The sequence below is a fragment of the Solanum lycopersicum genome, chromosome 2, assembly GCF_036512215.1.
Source record: "Solanum lycopersicum chromosome 2, SLM_r2.1".
NCBI lineage: Eukaryota > Viridiplantae > Streptophyta > Magnoliopsida > Solanales > Solanaceae > Solanum > Solanum lycopersicum.
In genome coordinates this window covers 48,855,455-48,878,886 of record NC_090801.1, presented here as the reverse complement: position 1 = coordinate 48,878,886, position 23,432 = coordinate 48,855,455, and the positions used below count along the sequence as shown (strand labels likewise).

General features: G+C 35.8%; 1 protein-coding gene and 1 long non-coding RNA gene across 2 annotated transcripts; both read right to left on the bottom strand.

Moving 5' to 3' along the window:
- Positions 1–653: 653 nt before the first annotated feature.
- Positions 654–12,835, bottom strand: LOC101251868 (uncharacterized). The gene is made up of 3 exons (XR_183397.4): positions 12,310–12,835; positions 3,599–4,315; positions 654–2,323 (listed from the first exon to the last, which is right to left on the bottom strand). It is a non-coding gene; the product is annotated as an uncharacterized lncRNA (long non-coding RNA).
- A 7,341-nt stretch (positions 12,836–20,176) lies between these two features.
- LOC138342128 (uncharacterized) lies at positions 20,177–22,951 on the bottom strand. The gene is made up of 4 exons (XM_069294317.1): positions 22,676–22,951; positions 20,841–21,197; positions 20,550–20,675; positions 20,177–20,365 (listed from the first exon to the last, which is right to left on the bottom strand). The coding sequence occupies exons 1-4, from the start codon at positions 22,949–22,951 to the stop codon at positions 20,177–20,179; spliced, it is 948 nt and encodes a 315-aa protein (XP_069150418.1).
- Between the last annotated feature and the right edge of the window lie 481 nt (positions 22,952–23,432).

Sequence of the window (23,432 nt, the reverse complement as noted above, 5' to 3'; positions counted from 1 at the left end):
AAAAAGTTATACCACTATACATTAATTGTGTTTTATTTGTGTGTATATTTTTTTTTAAAAATATGGTTTATATTATTTTATTTATTTCTTATTTTAAAGGGTGACACTGTTTACGAAAAATTATGTGTATGCCTCTGAGTACCATGATGTGTGAAGTGTGTAGACCGTAGTGTTAACTGTTAAGTACTGACATAGTGTCTAGTTATATTAAATTATTAATATTCAATATTTTTGAAGGGTATAGTAGTAACTTGATATAGTCTTAATGGATTATCAGTTTACCCAATAACCCAAAACTAAAAATCGATACCAAACCGATAACCCAATAATTTTTTTATATAAAACCACTAAAACTCTATTAACCCAATAGTAATGACCTAATAACATTTTTTTAATTCGTTTTATTGGTCAGATTGATTAATGCACACCCCTAGTTTTGAGATTTTCTTTTACATTATGTGTGTCTTACCTCACCATAGAGGGCCCACTTCAAACCTTGACGTTCCAAATCAATCCTTTCACACCAACTTATATGTCGAAAGTTCTATCGCGTTAATTCACTTTCGAAAAGATCTACGAACTCCTTAACGTCTTAGAACCAACAAAATTAAACTTTACCTAGACATTTTCTCCAATACTGTTCCCGAATTTCCCTAGACCTGCTTGTCTCACTCAGATTTCGTCCAAGCTTAATCTAACCTAATATTTTAACTCACTACACCAAAAGTTTCTCACTCATTTTCCTTCACTATCAACTCGCCAATAAAGATGAGGGAAGTCGCTATAATGACTATATTAGAATTTGAAATTTGACACATGGATATATGTGATCAACCACAAGTGATATAGCTTTTTAAAATGAGAAAAAAAAAGTTTGGGTTAGTTTGAGGGGTATCATTGAGCAAATAAAATAGCTTGAAAATAGTTTTAGATCAAATGGAGGATGCAAAATATCTTTGATGATTTTTTATATTTTTAGGATATTTTTATCTTCTTTTTTTGATTTAATGATAAGCTTATCTATATTTGAAATAAGAACGGATCCACGTGAGAATCAATGGTGATCAAAGAAAGAACGTAACTCCATTAAATCTACCACCATTCTCTCAAGTTTCTCCAACCAAATTTACTTCATAATTTAAAAATTATCCTTCAAGATTCAAAAAATTATATGCTCAAGCAAAAAAATTTAAGCGAGAGAAAAAAGTAAATTTTGTTAGAGAAAGTAGAGATGAAATAGTGTTGTATTTTATATAGTTTTTTTCTTTAGAGCTAAGCTAACAAAGGAGACAACATTAATGGTGGATTTCGTTAGCCACATAGGGTCTATAGTTAAATTTGACACTATTTTTCTGATAAATATGTTGGTTTAAGTGAAAGTACTAAAATGAACACTTTTATTATACATTAAAGATCATTTTAATCAAATGAAACATATGAAGGACTAAAATAAACATCTTTTTTTTAAAAAATATATTATGCACAATTTCAATAACGTAAAGTATATTAAGGACTAAATAAAACATTACCAATACATTAATATATATTATCAACTCTTTTTCTTTAATAATTTTCTTAAAATAGCTTGTCATACCTTTATTTTTTTTGTTAATTATAGTGTAGTACTGACTAATTGTCTATACAAATTAGAGAATCCACGTCACAGTCAATGGTGTCGTGAACACCATCCTCACATGGATCACCCTTATTTTAAATATAGAATAAGATGTATCATTAAATCAACAAAACTAGAGACAAAATATCTTTAACATATAAAGACTTACTCTAGATATTCTGCATTCCTCTGTTAGCCCAAAAGTATTTTCAAACTTTTGATTCCTTATTATCAAAACTTATGACTGATAACATGTATTCGTGTGTCAAATTATTGTAGCGACTCCCCTCTTCATCATCGGTGAGCTAATAGTGAAGGAAAATGAGTGAGAAACTTTTTGAGTAGTGAGTCAAAATTTTAGGTTAGGCTAAGCCTAAACGAAATTTAAGTGAGGCAAGGTCTAGGGAAATTCAGGAAAAGGATTTAATTCATGTTATAACGTGAGAGCCCGCTGCAGCATTATTGCTAAAGCTGAATTGGACATTTATAGTGGGGTTAGTCACACTTAATGTGAAAAAATCTCTCAAAATTAGGAATGTACAAAAATCAAACAGACCAATAAAATGAATCGAAAAAAATGTAATTGGATCAAGGTTATTGGGTTAATGAGTTTTTAATGATTTTATATTAAAAAAAAATTAGGTTATCGGTTTAGTATCGATTGGTTTATTGGATAAATCAATAACTCATTAAGACGATAGTAAGCTACTGCTCTACCTTCATAAATATTAAACATTAATAATTTAATATAGCTAGACACTATATCAATATTCTACCCTATGGTCTACACACTTCACACATCATAATCCTTCTACTTCACGTAAGAAGTTCCATATTATGTTTTTAGTAACATATTATTGTAGTCTTCGTACTACATCTACTCTTATTGAAACAATTTCCCATAATATTTCTTGTTTCACTACATCAAAGCATTTGCAGCTACTTTTCTTGTCTCACTGTATTGTGCTAAATTGTTAAAGAAGTGAGAAATTATATTTTTATTTTATGAGCATTTTCTTGATGGGTAAACTGAAAATTGAATCGTTAATGACCAAAAACCGATAAATTGAAAACCAATAACGAATATCTTATTGGTTTAACGTATTTACAAATCAAAAATCTATAAATCGAACTGATAATACATAAAAGTGTACTAAACCGACCAATGCACACCCTTACCCAAAACTGCTCATTGTTTAGAAATTACGTTTTGGGGAAGAGCAGAAGTGACTTTGGCAAATTTCTTTTATTTTCCATCGTAATCATCCGTTAAGGTCAGAAAATTACTCCCTTAACTTAGTAATTCGATTCTAGAGCCTTAGAATAAGTGGTTGTGATCTTAAGAACCGGGGGTGGGGGTGGGGTGAGGGTGGGGGGGTCATTTAATTTAAAAGTGGGAAACCCTTATTTGGGTGGGATAATCATAGAATGGTCCGGGTTGGGATTTTGATAATTAAGGTGTTTCTAGGTTATTTGGATATGATAATGTGTTATATATATAATTTGATATCAAAAACTAGTTAGGCATCATAACAAGGGGAAAGTTCAGATTCAATGGAGCCATTTTGGGCATGATTCGAGGAAGGTGATGATTGTTTATTTTTAGTTTATGTTGTATGTGCATGTTTACTACTTTGTCAGTATTATCTATATAATGTATGACAAGTGTAATTTTTATTCATTGTAACGTTTGATTGTTAGTTGGCGCAGGTACCATACATGGTACATACTAATAGTTGATTTGAGTAACACGTTTGATTCATGAAATCTTTTGGTTGGCTCAGGTACCACAACTTATATTTTTTATTAGCTAGGGTACGAGATATTTATATGACTGATTTGGGTACCACGCTGGTAAAAATTACTAACAGTTTACAGGGGTACCACACCTGTACCATTTGTGTATGTAGGCTCCATGAGTGAACAGAATTGGCTTGTTGTAATATTGTTGATCATGTTATTACGTATGTTATCTTATTCTACCAAGTTGAGGTCACTTGTTCATATTTAGTATAACTAGAGTTTGTCAATGATATTACCAGTACAATGTGAATTTTGCATGCTAGTAAATAATGTTTTTCCTACCAGGGATTTAGTATGGGTTGCTTTTACAACAAATTGGATTATGACAAAATTGGTATCAGAGCCCTAAATTTTTTGATCTCACCATACCAAAATAGGTTTAGTAAAGTATTACAGAATGGTACTTATAGACTTTTGTACTTCTTATCATAAGGCTATTAGACTTGAGGATATTTTTCTCTTCTTTTCTTTCTTAATGTTATAACTTGATATTAATTGCTCCAAATTGATATTTAACTTTTTCAATTCTTTATTCCTTATATGGATGAAACCTGATGAAACAGAGTGAGAGTACCAGCTCAAATAATAAAAGCGTTAGTAAGGGGCAAGACCAGATGGAGAGCAACACCTGCAGTTGGTGGAGCTTGGGCAATAGCTGGGACAAGAATAGCTGGGACAAGATCAGTGACCCCTCCCTTACGCAAGTTCATGTGGAGAAGGTATAGTTTAAGAATGGTGTTGAACCCGAGATGGCAACACATGACCTTTCTCCTATGAATTTTGAGGTCATTTGGCATGTGTTAGGCTTCCTGAGTGGGATACTCAGGCTCCATGCACTCATTGCTCTGCTAGCACCGTTTCCAAAATGGATGAAGCTCTTCCATTTCATACTAGGCCCTGCTATGACCAATACTAAGCATGAGATGTTAACTATGTTTTGAAGTTGAAGCATTTATAGTTTCATGATACTGTAATGAGGATGCTTTTGAATTTTTGAATCGCTACGAGACATTGAGTAATATTGTACAACAACATATATCTAAGTGTTAGAGTAGGTAATATTGTACAACAACATATATCTAAGTGTTAGAGTAGGCGTCTAACCTTGAATTTTATTAAGATTTTTTTCCATCTACTTAATACCATTTTAATTGTTTTAACAACTAAATATGGAGATGTCATTGACAGAATATTTGCATGAAATATTGCAGCGACATAGCAAGATAGCGTGGTTACGAATGCCAAGTACATTGAATATTGATGGTATATAGCTAATGGCTGATTTTCTCTTTAGTTTTGGGATATAAGATATCTCCAAGAATATGACCGAAATTTTAGAGATACACCTAAACTTAACTGCTCCCCCAAACTCATTTTTTCATATTTTTGTATAGACATGGTACATTCAACCACTAAAGTTAATTGTGTTTGTACATGCCTGTCTGCCACGTGTAAATATTTTTCTTAAGTTCTTTTTTTTTAAAAAAAAATTGTTATTTTACTTTATCTTGTATTTAAACTAATTTAATACACATTATTTTCGTATTGTATCTTAACTTTCTTTTACTGTTTTTTCCCTGATTTTATTAACACTTTTTATGGACTATTGGAATGAATTCACATCACTACTCAATAAGGGTCGTTAATTGTTGTACTTAAGGAATTAATTCATGTAATTTATATTTATTTTAAATATTAAAAATCTCCAATTTTGATATTTCTGATTATCAAATAATAGAAAACCTCGATCAATTATAGCACATGTTAGATTTTTGCACTACAAATTAAAAATGGAATTATTCTTGTTGGAAAAAATAGAACATTTAATTTTTTTTATTTGGGATGTTCAGTTTTAATTTTCTGTGACTTTTGGTTAGAGAAAGTCTTGTGAATTAATTGCAGTCATATAATGAAAAATTATTTCATTGATTTTTTTTGTTTTTCCAGGGAATTGGCTTATTAGAATTTATTTCACAAGGTGGTGGATATTATCAAATCTTTAATCCTAAATTTTTTATTTCTAATAAATTATTTTTGAAACAACTTGCCAACATTTAATTTTTTTTGTTAATTATATAGTATTTTACCTACGAATTGTCTATACAAATTAGAGAATTCAAGTAAACTTGTCAAAATTTAAATTATGTGGATTCTCCTATTTGTGTAGACAATTCGTATGTAAAATACTATATAATTAACAAAAAAGATTAAATTTTAGAAAGTTATTTCAAAATAATTATTAGAAATAAAAAATTTAAAATTAAAGAATCGATAATATCCTCTATCTTGTGAAATAGATCCTACTGAGCCAAATCCCTGGAAAAACAAAAAAATCAATGAAGTAATTTTACATTATATGACTGCAATTAATTCACAAGACTTTCTCTAACCAAAAGTCATAGAAAATTAAAACTGAACATCCCAAATAAAAAAATCAAATGTTCTATTTTTTCCAACAATAAAAATTCCATTTTAGATTTGTAGTGCAAAAATCTAACATGTGCTATGATTGATCGAGGTTTTCTATTATTTGATAATCAGAAATATCAAATTGGAGATTTTTAATATTTAAAATAAATACAAATTACATGAATTAATTTCTCAAGTACATCAATTAACGACACTTATTGAGTAGTGATCTGAATTCATTCCAATAGTCCATAGAAAAACTAATAAAATCAATAGAAAATTAAAAGGGAAAAAATAATAAATGAAGGTAAAAGAAAGTTAATATACAAGGCGAAAACATGTGTATTAAATTTATTTAAATACAAAAGGAAAAATACTCAAGTACCCCCTCAACCTATGTCTGAAATCCCAGAGACACACTTATACTATACTAAGGTCCTATTACCCCCCTGAACTTATTTTATATGTAATTTTCTACCCCTTTTTAGCCTACGTGGCACTAGTTCGAAAAAAAAAAAGTCAACCATCATTGGGCCCACAAGATAGTGCCACGTAAGCTAAAAAGGAGTAAAAAATTATTAATGAAATAAGTTCAGAGGGGTAATAGGAACTTAGTATAGTATAAGTGTGTCTCTGAGATTTCGGACATAGGTTGAGGGGGTACTTGGGCATTATCCCAATACAAAATAAAGAAAGTAATAATATTTTTTTAAAAAAAATTTTAGCAAGAAAATAATAATATTAAAATATTTATACACGTTACAGACGAGTATGTAAAGACACAATAAACTTTGGTGGTTGAAGGTACCAAGTCTGTTAATGCCAAATGACCTCAAAATTCATAGGGGGAGGCCTACGCCCTAACTTATGTCGTCATCTCGGGTTTAATACCCTTCTTAAATTCTACCTCCACATAAGTAATAAAGAATTAAAATAGTCAAATATCAATTGAAATTAAGTTATAACTATTTTAATCAAAAAATATTATTATTTAGACTAGACAGATTTTAAGAGTTATCACTTAATTTTTAAGAAAAATCAAGAAAATTATTTTTCAAAAGATGAAAACAAAAATCTAATGAAAATGTAAAAAAGGGATTCGTGGTTCATAATTAATGTTCTAGAAAGGTTTTTAAAGCAACTAGAACATTTGCTAACACATGGTTATCCAACAATTAATCATTTAGCTAATATTTTAAAACTAGGCGTTTTTGACTAAATGAAAGTAAAATATTTACTTGTTTTTAAAATTTTAATTTAAAATGATTTATCTTTTGGAGAGTTGAATTTTTGGAACCCTAAAATTAGGTACACACATAAAACACATAATAACAAATAGATGAGATAGAGAAAGAAGACGGGCCGAAGTCTAGATCTGTTCGCCTGGACTGGTACTTGGGCCTATAGTCGTTTTGGGCCTTTGGCCCAATTCTTGTCACATTTTGTATCTGTTCTAAACTAACAACATAGATCAATTAAATAAAGGCAAAATGACAAAAATTCATCCCTTAAGTTCACTTATTACCCTTATCCCTTATTAGTTTTAAAAATATTAAATCCCTCATTTTTAAGTCAAATGGGGGGGGGGGGGGGGGGGGGGGGGGATAAAAAAATGTGACAAAAAATGAGGCGGATATAAAAATGTAAAAATGAGGGGATACAAAAATGTGACAAAAAATGAGGCGGATACAAAAATGTGACAAAAAATATATATAACATATCCGCTACCTTTTTATTGTATTAGCCCTATTGTGTATTTGTATATATTTTTTAGGGATTCTGGTCATTAGAAATTTGTAAGGGACAAATGGTCATTTAACCCTAAAAGTATGTTATTTATGTCATTTGCCCTAAAATAAAAGGTCTTAGTGTCACGGACTTAGAGTATTTGCTAAGACTCCGTGTGACACTCGACAACTTACTCACGAATCTTTCACGATCTTGTAAGCTCAAGTAAGCCTCTAAGACTTAGATCGCTAAGAGAATGTAAAGAAAGACTTAGAAAGAACTTTGGAAGAGGGCTTATATTAATCTTGGAAGATTGCTTACAAGTTTGCTTGGTTGGATTCTTGGATGAGTCAAATGAGAGACCCTTCTATATATACTACCTCCTAAGGGCCTAAGTGCAAATAAAAGTTTCTCTACAAGTCCTTCTAATAATTACACTTTAGTCCATATTCTAGAGAATTACATTTTCTAGAATATGTTAAACTCTTCCAAAAGAATCTAAAGTATTCTAGAGAATTCTAAGGAATTCTCTAATCTTCTCCAGAAATCTAGAAGGGTCTAGAGTTCTCTGCAAACCTCTTCACAACTCGAGATCCTTCTGCCCCATTCGGACGCCAAATCAGGCTAGAATTGTGGCGGGACCTCACGCTCTCCCACACCTATTGATGCGACGATCGCATCGCATCGCTGCTGCATCGGTATCCGAGTTTTGTCATGCGATCATCAATCCACGCACTCGATCAATCCCTTTGAGCAGCTCCCTCAGCTGTTGTCCGATCTCTCTCGGCCTGATCTTTGAAATTTCCTCCTTCCTAGGAGGCAAGTGCCTCGGCCACTTCTCTTTCATCACGACATTGTTCCCTCTTGGTACTTCTTCGTGCACGGTGGCAAGGACTTCTCAGCACCATTGTCTTCTCCCGAACTTGCAATGGTAGTTACAGATGTCATCCTCTTTCTCTTGTCGACCCTCTCGAGCTGCATGGCTGTCAGTAGGACCTGTTCCTCCGTCTTCGATGCCTTAACCATGGAAATCATACATGTTCCTCCTCTCTCCAAGACCATAAGTTGTTGGAGGTAAGGATCGATCACCACGTGACACGCCTGGAAGAACTCCTGCCCAAGAATTACATCAAAGAGATCTAAAGGAGCGAGTGAAGTTGGTTTTACCTTGCCACTCACCTAGAGTGATGCTTACTCCATGCGCGACTCCATTCACGAGAGTCGATGGTGCGTTGACCGTCCTAAATTGGGCGTTATTTGGACTGTAACGCAACCCCAACCTTGTCGCTGCCGTCTTGGTCATGATAGTGACCTCTGCACCTGTGTTGACCATAGCATGAGCGGGTCTTCCATTGATCATGATGTAGACATATTGCGGCCGCATATTCTTGGCTTCTCTGGTTGCTTGATGATAGCTCTGCATATTCATATCAAGCCCAACTACGTTGTCTCCGCACCTTGTTCTTGCTCATGTGCTTCCTTCTCTTTCTGCTCTCGCTGGATAGCACTAAAGCTCTTCAGCTTGGGGCACCTTGCATAGCCATGCAGTCCACCGCATATGTAACAACCATCTCCCTTGGCAACCTGTGTCTTCCTCACCGTGTTGCCATGTTCTCCAAACTTCTTGCCGTTGGACCTATAGGTGTCATGCCTCTGAGGCCGTTGCTCCTTGCATTGCCTCTTGGGTTGTGGTCGTTGCTCCTCGCATTCGCCACGATCTCCCCTACCATTATCATGACTACCTCTTACGTCGTCCCCTCCGGCACTGTAAGGCTTCTCTTGCCTGAAGTCTGTCAAGGCTTCGGCCTGTGTGATGGCTTCATCAATCGTCCTGACCTGTCGGAGTTCCAACTCGGTCCTGGCCCAATTTTGCAGCCCATCCATGAAGTGGAACAACATATCTTCATCCGTGAGGTTGGGAATCTGAAGCGTAAGGGTGGTGAACTCCTGCACATATGCGTGTATGCCCCCCATTTGCTTTAACTCCCTAAACTTGCGTTTTGCCTCATAGATGACGTTGTTGGGGAAGAACGCCCTCTTGAACTCTTCGCGGAATTGCTCCCACGTGTTGATGGTGCACGTCCCCTTCCTGATGTCGGACTCTTTATGCCTCCACCATAACATAGCCATCTCCGAAAGATACAACACAGCTGTGTTGATCTTGTTCTCGTCACTTCTCACCCGACTACACTTGTAGTAGTTCTCCAAGTGCCGTAAGAAGTTCTCCACCTCTTGCGCGTCGCAGACGCCCTTGAACATAGGTGGCTTGGGAGCCTAGACCCTAGCCTCCCTATCACGGTCAGGTGATGCAGATCCTCCAACCTCCACGCCTTCCTTGAGTGCTTTCACTTTGACCCTCAGTGTCTCGATCGTGCCAAGTGCTTCCGTCAGCTGTCGCTCCAACAAAGTGATGGTCTCCTTCGTGTTAAGCACTTCCATAAGCCGACACTTCAAGGAAGTGATGGCCTCCTTCATCTCGAACTCGGCCTGCTGGCGTCCCTCAAACTCCTTTCGGATGTTCTCATTCTCCTCAAGGGTGAAGTCCTCAAGGGTCTTGAACTTGTTGTCAGTCACGTTCATGCGCCAGCTTAAGATCTCGACGGCTTGTCTTGCCACTTCTACCCTTGCGACCCATTCTTCTCCGACAGTGACGTCTATGGCATCTTCGCCTATTTCTTCGTCACTTGCATCGACAGTCGAGGTGTGAGCTCGGGCAGCATTTCCTTGTTACCCTTTTGATGTTTCTTCCCCTTTCGGTTCTTCTTTCCACCATCCATAAGGACGTTGGTGGTGCTAGCGCCATTTACGTCTCCTTCGTTAGTCATTCTCTTATAATCAAACCTGGCTCTGATTCCACTTTGTCACGGGCTTAGAGTATTTGCTAAGGCTCCGTGTGGCACTCGACAACTTACTCACGAATCTTTCACCATCTTGTAAGCTCAAGTAAGCCTCTAAGACTTAGATCGCTAAGAGAATGTAAAGAAAGACTTAGAAAGAACTTTGGAAAAGGACTTATATTAAGCTTGGAAGATTTGCTTACAACTTTGCTTGGTTGGATTCTTGGATGAGTTACAAATGAGAGGCCCTTCTATTTATACTACCTCCTAAGGTCCTAAGTGCAAACAAAAATTTCTCTACAAGTCCTTCTAATAATAACACTTTAGTCCATATTCTAGAGAATTCTACATTTTCTAGAATATATTAAACTCTTCCACAAGAATCTAAAGTATTTTAGAGAATTCTAAGGAATTCTATTGTCTTCTTTAGAAATCTAGAAGGGTCTAGAGTTCTCTGCAAAACCTCTTCACAACTCTAGATCCTTCTGCCCCATTCGAACGCCAAATCAGGCTAGAATTGTGGCGGAACGTCACATTACGCCCAACAACAAAATATAAAACTGAATTTTGGGGGCTTTTAGGATCATTTTCCCATTTTAGTATCCACTAGGTGCATACTAGTGTATACAGTCCCATATATTAGCTCCATTTACCTATACATTGAATTCATGGATTTATTCTTCAGTTCCACTTGATGGCAAAATCGAAATGAATGATTTTGAGCCTTTATGGCTCTCTCAATATGAAAAAGGATAGCGTCCTTAAGGACTTGGACAGATTTCACATGCATCAAACAAAGATAGACAAAAAGTACAAGTAGCCAATCGTTAATTTAATACAGGAAAATCAAATAGAACCGATTCAACACAGACTACAAGTTTTGCACATTACATCAATGAACAAGTCATTTTAAGTATGACAACATTCACAAGCCAAGAAATCAACCACATAGCTACGCACTAGTGCAAACGAGATTTCTATATTGAACTCTTAAAATGCCATCAAGAATTAACTAGAGTGGAGGAAACACAATACTAACAACGGAGACAGGGGTCAACTTGCATAATAGTCATTCCAGAATGCAAACAAACAGGCTGAAGAAATCGAACTACTAATGAAAAAAATGTTATGTCATAGAGAAACTTAATCAACCATACCCTACTGCTCTAAATATGATCTTTCGCTAAAGAAGGCAGTGAAGTCAAGTTTTTTTTTAAAAAAATACAACTAATCCAAAATAACATAGTAAACACATATACCGATAAGGACATAAGAAATCGAAGCAGATGAGTCAAACGCCTACGCTAAACTGAAGCAGTAGCATAAATCATGGACGCTAAGAAGACTGCCAAGTAACTTAAAACACTCCAAATATTAAAGCATGAACAACCTTTACACCCTTCCTAAATGTTACATCCAACACATTAACCATAATGTATTAAAGAGTAGATGATCAAATTATTCAGAATGAGCAGGAAATCTCTTTACAAAAGATGTAACAAACTAAACTAAAATGCCTGGATATAAAATCGTTCAAACCAAATCGACAAAAACAAATTGAACGTGGAGTCATAGATTCACACTATCTCTAGATTATGTCAAGCTCACATGGTCGGAAAACAAAACTACCACAGAAAGATATAAGAGATTTCAGCAAACAAAGCTATGGAACAAAGGGAGAAATAATTGAAACTAAGATTTCACAAAGACAAAATACACAATGAACAATCTGAACTTTAACCCAAATTAATTTTAGACCATCATAAGCAGAACAAAACAGAAAATCATCTATTCTCAGAACAAGAAGAAGCCAAGGAAATTAAACCATTAGTGTTTCGCTATTTCTCGCAGACAACAGCTCACCATTCTCAATTCGACATAAACAAGAGAGCGGCGAAAGAGTAAAGGAGGATGTACCTATTTTGGAGCAGCAAACTCAGGACGACGAAGAGCTTAAGAGAGCAACCCCACTTCCAACGATCTACAGAAATTAGAATGCCAAACAGGAGACCAGAAACTTTAACTTTATGATCGTTGTCGCTGTAAATCCTACCTCGCTTTTGCCTGTTGATTCTCTGTAACTCTTCCTGCGTTCTCTTTCTACTCCCTCCAACCTTTTTCTATTTTTCTAGCCCTATTTTTTCCCAAATCAAAAAAATGTAGAAAAAGATGCTATTTATGGATGAAAGATTAGACAAAAATGGAAGGGAAAACGGGATGGATTTGGAGAGATTTGAAATTCGAAATTCAAATCCTCCTATAAGTTGTCAGCCAACTCGAACATTGTACCAAACTTGTACAATTCTCAACGGAGGTGGAGGGCTAGGATCTATTTGAGCGTCCTCGAGATGACGAAAACTTGTATTGCTTTTCCTGCTAGAAGAGCTGCGCCGGTGTACTCTTGTCATGGGAATTGAAGAAGACACAACAAAAATGGCAGTGATGTTCTTCTCACGCTATTTCTGCTTTCTTTGAGAATAAAGAAGTGGAGCGGGTCGGGTCACTGGGTCGGATGGAAAATTTGAAAAAGGAATTGGAATAGGGAAAATTGTATAAAATAGCAAACTAATAACCTAAATTAAATTGAATAGCTAGGGTTTGATTTAATTGTGCTCAATAGCAAACATTGACAAAAATTTGTCAGGCGTCTCTCTCCCAGAAGTCTCGCTCGCGACTCTCCCATTCTCGCCTCTCTCGCTTTATACACAGAAGTGTATAATTTCTGTTTCTGTTTTGTATAAAGAGAGAAAATTGTATATACACATGCAAAAATGTATATCTTCGTGTTATACACTTAATTATATAATTTACAAACATTTTACTTCAAATATTGCAAAGAAAAAGGCCAAAGAATTATACAATTGTGAATTATACAATTGCAGTGAAATACAATTTTTCTAGCTTTATACAACAGAAGTGTATATATTGTGTTTCTGTTTTTGTATAAAGCGAGAAAAACATATATTTTCTTGCTATACACTTATAATTATGCAATATACATACATTTTAATTCGATTCAACTGTATGCAAAGCTAATTATACAATTGCAGCGAAATAGGCCAGCGAATTATACAATTTAGGCCAGCGAATTATACACTTTTATATGTATAGCGAATTATACAGTTTTTATGTTTGCTATGGAGCGCAATTATGCAAAGTTTGCTATATTATACAAATATGATTTTTTTGTTTGCTATATGTGAAAGTTGCCCATTGGAATAAGGTGTTGGGCCAGCTGAAGATATTGAGAATGAAATGGGCCTCTGAGAATTGAGAGGAGAAGGCCCAAAAGTGGGTTTTGAGGTTTGCTTGAAACAAAAGGGTTTAGGAAGAGCTAAATGGCTAAATTTGGAATTGAGGAAAGAGCAGAAAGATTTCGATCACAGCCATTCAAATTTAAAGATCTAACCAAATTGAATTAGTTTAGTTAAATTGGATAGAATATAAAAATAGATAAATTAATATAATCAATTTACTAACTTCTTAGTATCTTTTCTAGTTTCGCATGTTGCTATCTATTTTGTTGTCTAGCTCATTTATATTCTAACGATTATCATGAACCAACAATATTGTGTTCTTATACTTCTTTTTATCCTCCTTTCACTATTTTTATTCTTTCATTATTGATATTGTGAAGTCTCTCAAATGTTAGAGCATTCTATATTATGTAAAATCTATTGTTACGTGTTTATATAAGGGAAAATGCACAAGTACCCCCTAAACTATGACTGAAATCACAGAGACATACAAACTGGTCTTATTACCCTTCCGAATTATTATGTTTTTATAATTTTGTGCACCTTTTTGACTTATGTGGCATCCAAATATCTCCACACGCCTCGGTTGCGTGGAGTCACGTAATACAAACGGTGTATAAAATTACAAAAAAAAAACAAATAAGTTCAGGGGGTAATGACCTTAGTTTAGTTAAAGTGTCTGAAATTTCGATCATAGTTTAGGGGAGTACTTATGCATTTTTCCGTTTATAAAAAGATCAAATTTGTTTTGGTGTCTTCTTCAATTTCAAGCACTAAAACTAATCAAACGCTTTTTTAATATTATTTATCTACTTATCAAATTCATCGCAATACTATTTTAATATCATCATAATTTTAGTCATGTTTTATTATACTAACATTATATTACATAATTTTTATTGAAAATTTACATTATTTGCATTCTTACTTCATAATGTCTACACATACCATGTCTCTCAAACCACATTTGTATGATTACACCGAGTGTTATAATTATTCAATTTATATGTGTCAACTAAAAACAATAAGGTCTCTTTATAAAATTTGGCTTTAGGTCCCTAAACTTGTTGAGACAGACCCTGGCTAGATACCTACTTAATTAGAATCATAGATGTACAAGGATTTGTGTTTGTATATAGTTAGGACTACTACATGCTAAACATAGGTTATGTAGGACTCTATGTCTTGAGTACTACGTGATGTATAAATAGACCAAACATCTGTAGCTTCAATTGATCAATATAGAGAGAATTCTATTTGGCCAATACGCTTTATATTTCTCCACAAGACATATCGGGACAAAACTAGAGAAAACTACATACTGAAAATAGGATTTGACCGAAGAACTATGAAGAGAATACAATTTTTACTTCATACGAATCATCAATTGTCAAAGAAATATAACATCTGAAGGAAATGACATTGTCAGATTGAAAAAAAAATACAGGGGAAGTAGAGTTTATCTCATAACAAGATCACAAATTTGCATCTAATAGACTAGAGCATTTTGCCCTCAATGGATTTCCATTTACAACGATACCTTTCACAAAATAAACTCGCACAGACTTGAATTGATAGTGTTGCAATAAAAATAACAATATATCAGTGAAGAATGAAAAAAAATGGATGGTAGATTGTTATAAATCACGAGGAAATCAAATTATTGACATGATCATTATAGAAAGCAAAATGACATTTGGAATATTATTGCATCTGAAATACCACAGATACTATAACGAGTTTACCTTTCCTCCCCATTCAAAATCAACAAATTTGCAAATGGGATCCAATAGTGTGACCTGATCTCCTAGCTTTATCTGTCAACAAGAGTAGTTTGTTAAGTAATGATATTAAAATCTTTTTTCCTTGGCGTATAGACGAATGAGAAAATCAAGATAAAAATGATGTTTGATTGTATGATATAGGAAACAAACTATTCCAATTTACAGAAAATTTATAAAATGCTAACTCACTTAACTATTCTCTTGTTACCTTCAGTGTTTGGTTACATATTAAAGAAGTGAGGTGCCTCCCCCTTCATCTAATTTTTTAGGCATGTAGTGCTGCAGTAGTTTAGCATCGGTTTCTCCAAGATACTCTACTTAATGGATAAATGTACCAAGAAACATTAAACATCATAAAATAGTGCTTACTGCTTCCTTCTGTATGCCGAACACTGTAAGTACAAAACTGTTCCCATCAGAGTCACAGAGCATATAGTAACTGTAGAATGAGAGTACACGTTGAGAAATAAATAGTTAAGTTTAAACTAGGGCCGAACAGACATGTGACTTTCACTTATAAAGGAAATTCTAAAAATGATCAACTCGTGTGGGTTCCTCCAAGATGAAGTAACTTACAACGGAGCTTGATTATCATATTTAACTAAGCACCGTACTGTTGCTACAACCTCAATCTGTTTGTTAAGGCCATCATGTAAGAGATCCACGATTGCTCTGTTGTATAGAGGATTCACTGCCAGAAAGCACTCTATTACCTCAACTAGTAGATAAATAGGTAAATCATACACCTCATTTTTTTCAGTTCAATATCTAAGGAAGAGTATATAGCCTTACCATCAATATTAGCAAGTGATTGGATCTGGGCATGCAAGCTCGTTTCCCTTATTCTTGTCATTATGCTTACCCTGAAAAGCAGGATCACATAATTCAAATGCATCATTTACAATCTTATTCATAATGTCTTGACAGCTTCAAAAGAAGAAAACATTTAACAACTGAGAATCTTAAGGCATTATATTTTTAACACTATATTCCTGTTTCTAGAAAAAAAATCAAGAAATAAAAGAAGAAACAACTAAAATGTTACCTCAGGCACCGTTCAGTCAATACATGTCACGACCCAATTTCTCGAGCCATGAAGGCACCTACTATAACCCACCAGTAGGTAAGCCAAACCACAACCCAGAACAACACGTAATGGGTGTGAGGGTAGAAACTAAACAAGACTAAGAAAAATTACTATAACAACATAAGCAAACCAAAACATAAATACAATTAAGGATCCCTCCCAGAGCCTGGAAGTCACTAATATAGAGCTACCAACAAAACGAGTGCAAGTCCCAACAGTGGACCACCGAAACTAGACTGTCTCGAAAAGTAAAAGACAAGTCTTTATATAAACATATGGAGACTGAAATAGTACAAAATGTCGTGTGCTCACCCTTGTCTCCAGACCAGAAATGCTCCAAACTCGATCAACGCTAACTACTAGTGCTCGGACCTGCATCACGAAAATAGATGCAGAGCGTAGCATGAGTACCAAATAACAGGTACCCAGTAGGCATCATAGGCCGACTGAACTAGAAAAGTAAAGCAATATGAAAAGACGGAATCACAAAACTAGAGGTCAAGAACGGAAGGCTAAGTAACACAGTAATGCACACGAGTGTATAAAGATCTAACTAAATTCATATAAATAAGCTAACTACACCTAACTGGACCCACCATAAGCCCAGAAGGTACACTCGTGCACATGTTTAAATAAAAACCTGAACGGACCCCCATAAGCCCGACGAGTACACAAAATAACTATAACTTAAGGAGAATAGAACTCGAGGCCAAAAGAACACCGAACTAAAAAGTAGAATCTGACGGTACGAAGGTCGGGACTTGAACCTGAAGCTCACCAGAATTACACAAGTAGCCAATTGCAAAATATATGTAACTGAGGCCGGACCTCTAACCGGATGCTCTACATACTTTAGATCGGACCTCTAACCGGATGTTGTACATATGTATGTGGATGGTCGAGGCCGGATCTTAAATCCGGATACCCGACAAAGATGGCGATATAGCTGCTGAAAGAGTCTTTATCTATCCACAATCATATATACCCGTGGAACACCATCCAGACCTAGCTAATCAATGTAAGTCCTTAAAGCCGAATCAAAACTCAATTTTGAATCACGGAGCGGAATTCATTGTCACTGACGTAACTCAGGAAGCCGTAACATCAAAGAAATAAGAGTAACTATCGCTGGAGTAAGCTCATCGTCTAGCTAAATACCAAACTATCAGACTCAAGTCTGCTACATCAGTCTACAAGGATTTAAGTCGGCCGAGCGACGTCGAGGCTAAACTAAGTTCTACTGACTTTGAATCATGCATTTCTAAGGAAAACCCTAGTCAAACCTAAACTAAGGCCCAACATACTTCTGATAACCAGTATTCAAACATACAAGTAATCCATATAGCAAAGAAGGTCAATTAATAACAACAAACATGCTCACAGTTATCCGATAATTCTCAGAAAAGGTCGAAAATATGATTTTTAACACCTATGCATGATCCAATAACTACCCAACCCGAATCCCAACTAATCAACATGCATTCACATGTTCGAATTCAATCTAAGAAGAGAAACCGTAGCCTACCTGAACGAAGATCACGCGCGCTCCAAAATTCACTTTCCCGGATCTTTTACTTTCTAAAAGGCCTCGAAACGTTGATACACTATCAAAAATAGAAATAGAGTCACAACGTTATTACGGTCATTTAAACACTAAAATTGCAAGAAACGGATTGCGCGGTCAAAATGGAAAAAGTGGGATCCGCATTGAGAAATCCAGAACTAACCCCAAATAAAAGTCCTAAATAACTCTCGGAACTTGTGTACCAGAATGGAACAAAACTCAGGACTCAAGACAGTCCCAACATGAAAATGCAACAAAAAACCCAAATTCTACGCTAAAAATTAGCAGCAATGGCAGCAGCTACTTACAAGAATTTACCAAAAATGAAGGTTTAACAGCCAAAACCAATACATCATGACGATCCTCACAAAAAACCCACAATATAGGCTCTTGAATCACTAGATTCGGACCTAAAATGGCCAAGAAATCACCTTCTAAAAGTTTTCCAAAAGTTGAGCTCGAAAATGAGCTATGACAGCAGTTAAAACACAAATTTTACCTCAAATTGGGTCCCCAAATCAGATTCCAAGCTCACCAATGCGTTTCCCTCGAAAAATCTCACAACTTAGCCTTTTGAATCGCCCAATTTGGAGTTCTATAACTCAAAATATCGAAATTTTAAAGTAAGACACAAAGGCTGAAAATTGGGTTTTTATAAGGATGAAGTTGGTCGCTAATAAACCCAAAAATCTGGTCGTTAAAACCCCAATTTCTTGTCGTTAAAGGGCTGCACTAGATTTTAGCGTTGTCTAATTTCTTTAAAGTCTCCGACGGGTGATCGGAATCTGTTCGGAACCTGATAAAAATAACACAGATATGCTACCCTACCAAAGTCGATATTCCGGACTCAATGGAGCAGTCGAAATTTTCATCAGAGGTCATCTCGATAAAATGTGGGTCCCACTTCCATTGGCCATTTTAAGTCAAAAATCATAAAAGGGCTCAAAAAAATATAAAAAACCTCAAAACTCGAAAGAAGGGTCAAACTAGACCAAACTCGACATTTCGGAGCTAACCGCGCTGACGGAGTTCTCATCCGAGCGCATTTACTCAGAATGTTGACTAAAGTCAAACTTAGCCTTTAACTTAAAGTTAAAATGCCTAATCACACCAACACACACTGAAAACTTTGGGAGTCATGTTGACAATGCTACTAGCCTAAAATGACCGTTCCGGAATTGATGGAATCGTCAGAATTGGATTCTGATGTCATCTTCTTAAACTTTTGATCGAAAATGATCGTTCAAGGTTCATAAGCTCCAAAAATACTAAAGCTCACACAATAACCAAACGAATGAACAAGTGACCGATCTGTCAGTCCCAGCAAGTCATAAATGACTTGGGATCGCTATAGGAACATTCTAAACGATGCACAGAAGATAAAACACTAAAAATGAAAAGAAGGGTCATTACAATATCCACTACTAAAATGAACTTTCGTCCGCGAAAGTAAGGGTCAAGAAGTACCTGAAGGCTCAAACAAGCCGGGAAACTGCTCTCGCATATTTTGCTCGGTCTCCCAGGTAGCCTCCTCGACTGAACTATGCCTCCAACGGACCTTAACAATTGAAATGGCTCTCGAGCGCAATTTCCTCACATCTCTGGCTAGGATGGAAACTAGATCTTCTACAAATGTCAAAGGATCATCCAACTTAATTGCATAATACTGGAGCACATGGGACTCATCAGGAATATATCGGCGTAGCATCGAGACATGGAAAACTGGATGGATGGCTGAAAATGCTGGAGGTAGGGCCAACTCATAAGCAACCTCCCCAACTGTCCGAAGTATCTCAAAAGGCCTAATGTACCTGGGGCTAAGCTTACCCTGCCTCCCAAATCTCATCACACCCTTCATGGGCGACACACGAAGAAATACCCGATCACCAACAAAGAATCTCAAAGGTCGACGCCTTTGATTCGCATAGCACTAGTGCCTACTCTGAGCTATGCTGAGTCTATCCTGAATCACTCTCACCTGCTCCAAAGCCTCCTGAATCAAATCCGTACCTCGCGGCCTAGGCTCTGTAAACTTGAACCATCCCACTGGAGAGCGACAACGCCTACCATACAAGGCCTCAAACGGGGCCATCTAAATGCTAGAATGGTAGCTGTTGTTATATGCAAATTTCGCCAAAGGCAAGAACTGGTCCCATTGACCACTAAACTCCAAAACACAAGCCCGTAGCATGTCCTCAAGGACCTGAATAGTGCGCTCTGACTGTCCATCACTCTGCGGGTGGAAAGCTGTGCTCAGGTCAACCCGGGAGCCCAACTCATCCTGAAAGGTCCTCCAAAAGCTAGACGTTAACTAAGAACCCGATCTGATATAATAGAAACTGGAACCCCATGAAGTCGAACCACCTCCTGAATGTAGATACGAGCTAACCTCTCGACACTAAATGAAGATTGAACGGGAAGGAAATGTGCTGACTTGGTCAATCGATCAACAATGACCCAAATACTATCAACTCCTCTAGAATTCCTCGGTAGACCAGCCACAAAATCCATAGTAATGCGGACTCCCACTTCCACTCCGGAATGGGTAATCCCTGAAATTCACCACCAGGCCTCAAATGCTCAGCCTTTACCTGCTGGCAGCACAAGCAACGAGAAACAAAGTCAGCAATATCTCATCTCATGCCACTCCACCAATAATGTTATCTCAAATCACGATACATCTTCGCTGTACCCGGATGGATAGAATATCTAGACTCATGAGCCTAAGAAAGTATCAATAGTATCAAATCTTCAACTCTCGGGACACAAATGCGACTGGCGAATCTCAACACTCCATCAGGATCTAAGGTAGCCTGATCACCATTACCCGCTAACACTCGTTCTCTAAGGGACCCCTGGGCCTTATCCCCAAACTGACAACCACGGATCCCATTATACAAAGAAGACTGAACTCCCATATAAGCCAAGACGCGTCTAGAATCTGAGATATCTAATCGAACCATGCTATTGGTTAAAAACTGAATGTCCAAAGACAAGGGTCTTTCACCCGTAGATAAGAAGGCTAGACTATCCATACTCACCGCCTTCCGGCTCAAGGCGTCTACTACCACGTTTGCCTTGCCTGGATGATAGAGAATGGAGAGATCATGCCTCTGGTGAAATAACAATGCAAACACATGTTTAATTCATCAAATAGAGCGACAATAGGAAATTTTCTTTCAACATCAAATATAGCATTCACCGACTTCGCGATGTTAGACGTCATAATGTTTACACACACAAAAAAATTTAAATAAAACACATAAAGTAAAAATAAACTCAAATGAGATGGTACCTATTTCCGGGAAAAATGCCCTACTTTACGTGTTGAATCCAATACGTTCAAGAGTTTCAGCCGCCTTTGGTACCAAATCTCTTATTTGATTGAAATGGTTATTGAACTTACAACTATCGTAAGCCTTTGAATTGTAAAAGTTATTTCGAATATTTTCCTCAAGGTTTCTCATGCAATAACCATAATGAGATGCAATGTAGATTCTCGTAACCATCTTTCAAATACTTGTATGGCTATCAGAGATAATGCACAACTCATCGATATCATCTACAAAGCTTCTCTTATTTTGAAAAAAAAAATTCATATGAGGCATCACATTCCTTGTCCACAACACAAAAATCCATTGGAAATATATGATTCCCAACATCTTGTGCCACCGTCGATAGCAAAACTTCTCTATACTTGCTCCTCAATGGCTATTACTTTTCTCATTTCCTGAAAACCAATTATCCGAGCAACATATGATACAAAAATGTACTTGAATCTTCCATTTTCATCGAGCGACAATGTCGTCTTGCTAATTTGATTCGCAACTTCAAGCATATAATGGTACGTGTTGACACCCAATTTTGACCCTCCCCGATAGAAATTAATTAACGAGTTTCTTAATTCCAAACAATTTGAAATATTGGATTTTATAAAGTTAGAATATTTTTTCAAGTTATTTTAAATTAATTTTATCACTTTTTATAAGTTTTAGATAATATATATGTTTTACGTAATTATGTATATGATTAGTATATTTTATAATTATTCGAAAGTCATTTCAAAAAATTTTATTTTATTTAAATATTTTACTAATTAGTTTAGTTATATAATAGTTTACATTTTTGGATTAATTATTTTATAATTAAGTCGATTATTTTATTTCATTAAATTTAAGAAGCTTATTAATTAATTTATCTTATTATTAGCCAAATTTATTAGGGAAAATTACGCAACAAAACAAACTTATAGTATTTAATTACACATCATAGCTATAGTTTGCTATAATTACCACTCACGACTAACATTGTACATTAATTACGTGGGCTGACTTCGAGTTTGTACAATTAGTCACGTCTGTATATGTGTAATTCACCAGATATACAAATACGTATGTATAATATAAAAGTATTTATCCTATATGCATATACAATTCAACTCTCTCCCATACTCTCCCCTCTCTTGCTCGCCTCTCTCCTTCCTTTGGGACAAACCTTTGGGCCTTTTATTTTTAGAAACCCAGCCCTCCCAATACTATACAAACAACAATACATACATCATACCAAAATTAGCCAAACCCCAAAACAATACCCGACTCAGACCCCTGCGCATTCTTTTCTTCTTCTCCAGAAACCAGAAACTCCAGCGTACCAGGCGACCCAAATCGCAGAAAGAGAAGCAATCTATCGGGAAATCGCGACTCGAGTCCAGCAACTCTTGTAGAGTCGCCTTATTCCTCTCTCCTTTATCCTCTCCACACGGGAATAGTCCAGGTGTCTCAATCTCAGAGCCTCTCTCGTCCTTGCTCATAATCGGATGGACGTCATTCTCTATCCGTTTAGAACAATACGAATTACAACTCCTCATCTTTATATCTTAGAGACATTTTTTAATTATTGAATTCAAAAAAATCACCCAATCCTTTACCCGTTTCCCCCCATTTTCAGTTTTAGTTTCCTCTATATAATGTTTAATTTGACAAGATTAAAAAATGGATTAATGAGAACATATGGTAGTTAGGAGGATAATTCTTCATTGGTAGAAAAGTCAAAGATAACACCTTTTATAGGTGAAATTTAGGTGAACAATAAATTGGTTTCACAAGGTACATCTTGACATTTTGACATATTGTGATGTCATGGATGACATCAATAAGAAGAATTCACTCCTATAAATAGGTAGCTCCTAATTCATTTATAATACACCTCTCACTTGCCTGCTCATCTCCTAAGACATTTGTTCTTTTTTCTCTCTTGTATTATTTCACTTTTACTCTTTTGGAGTGAAATAAATATTGGTTGCTTGTGTCCGAAGAGTAGGCATAAGAAAATAAAAGTTTGCCGAACCT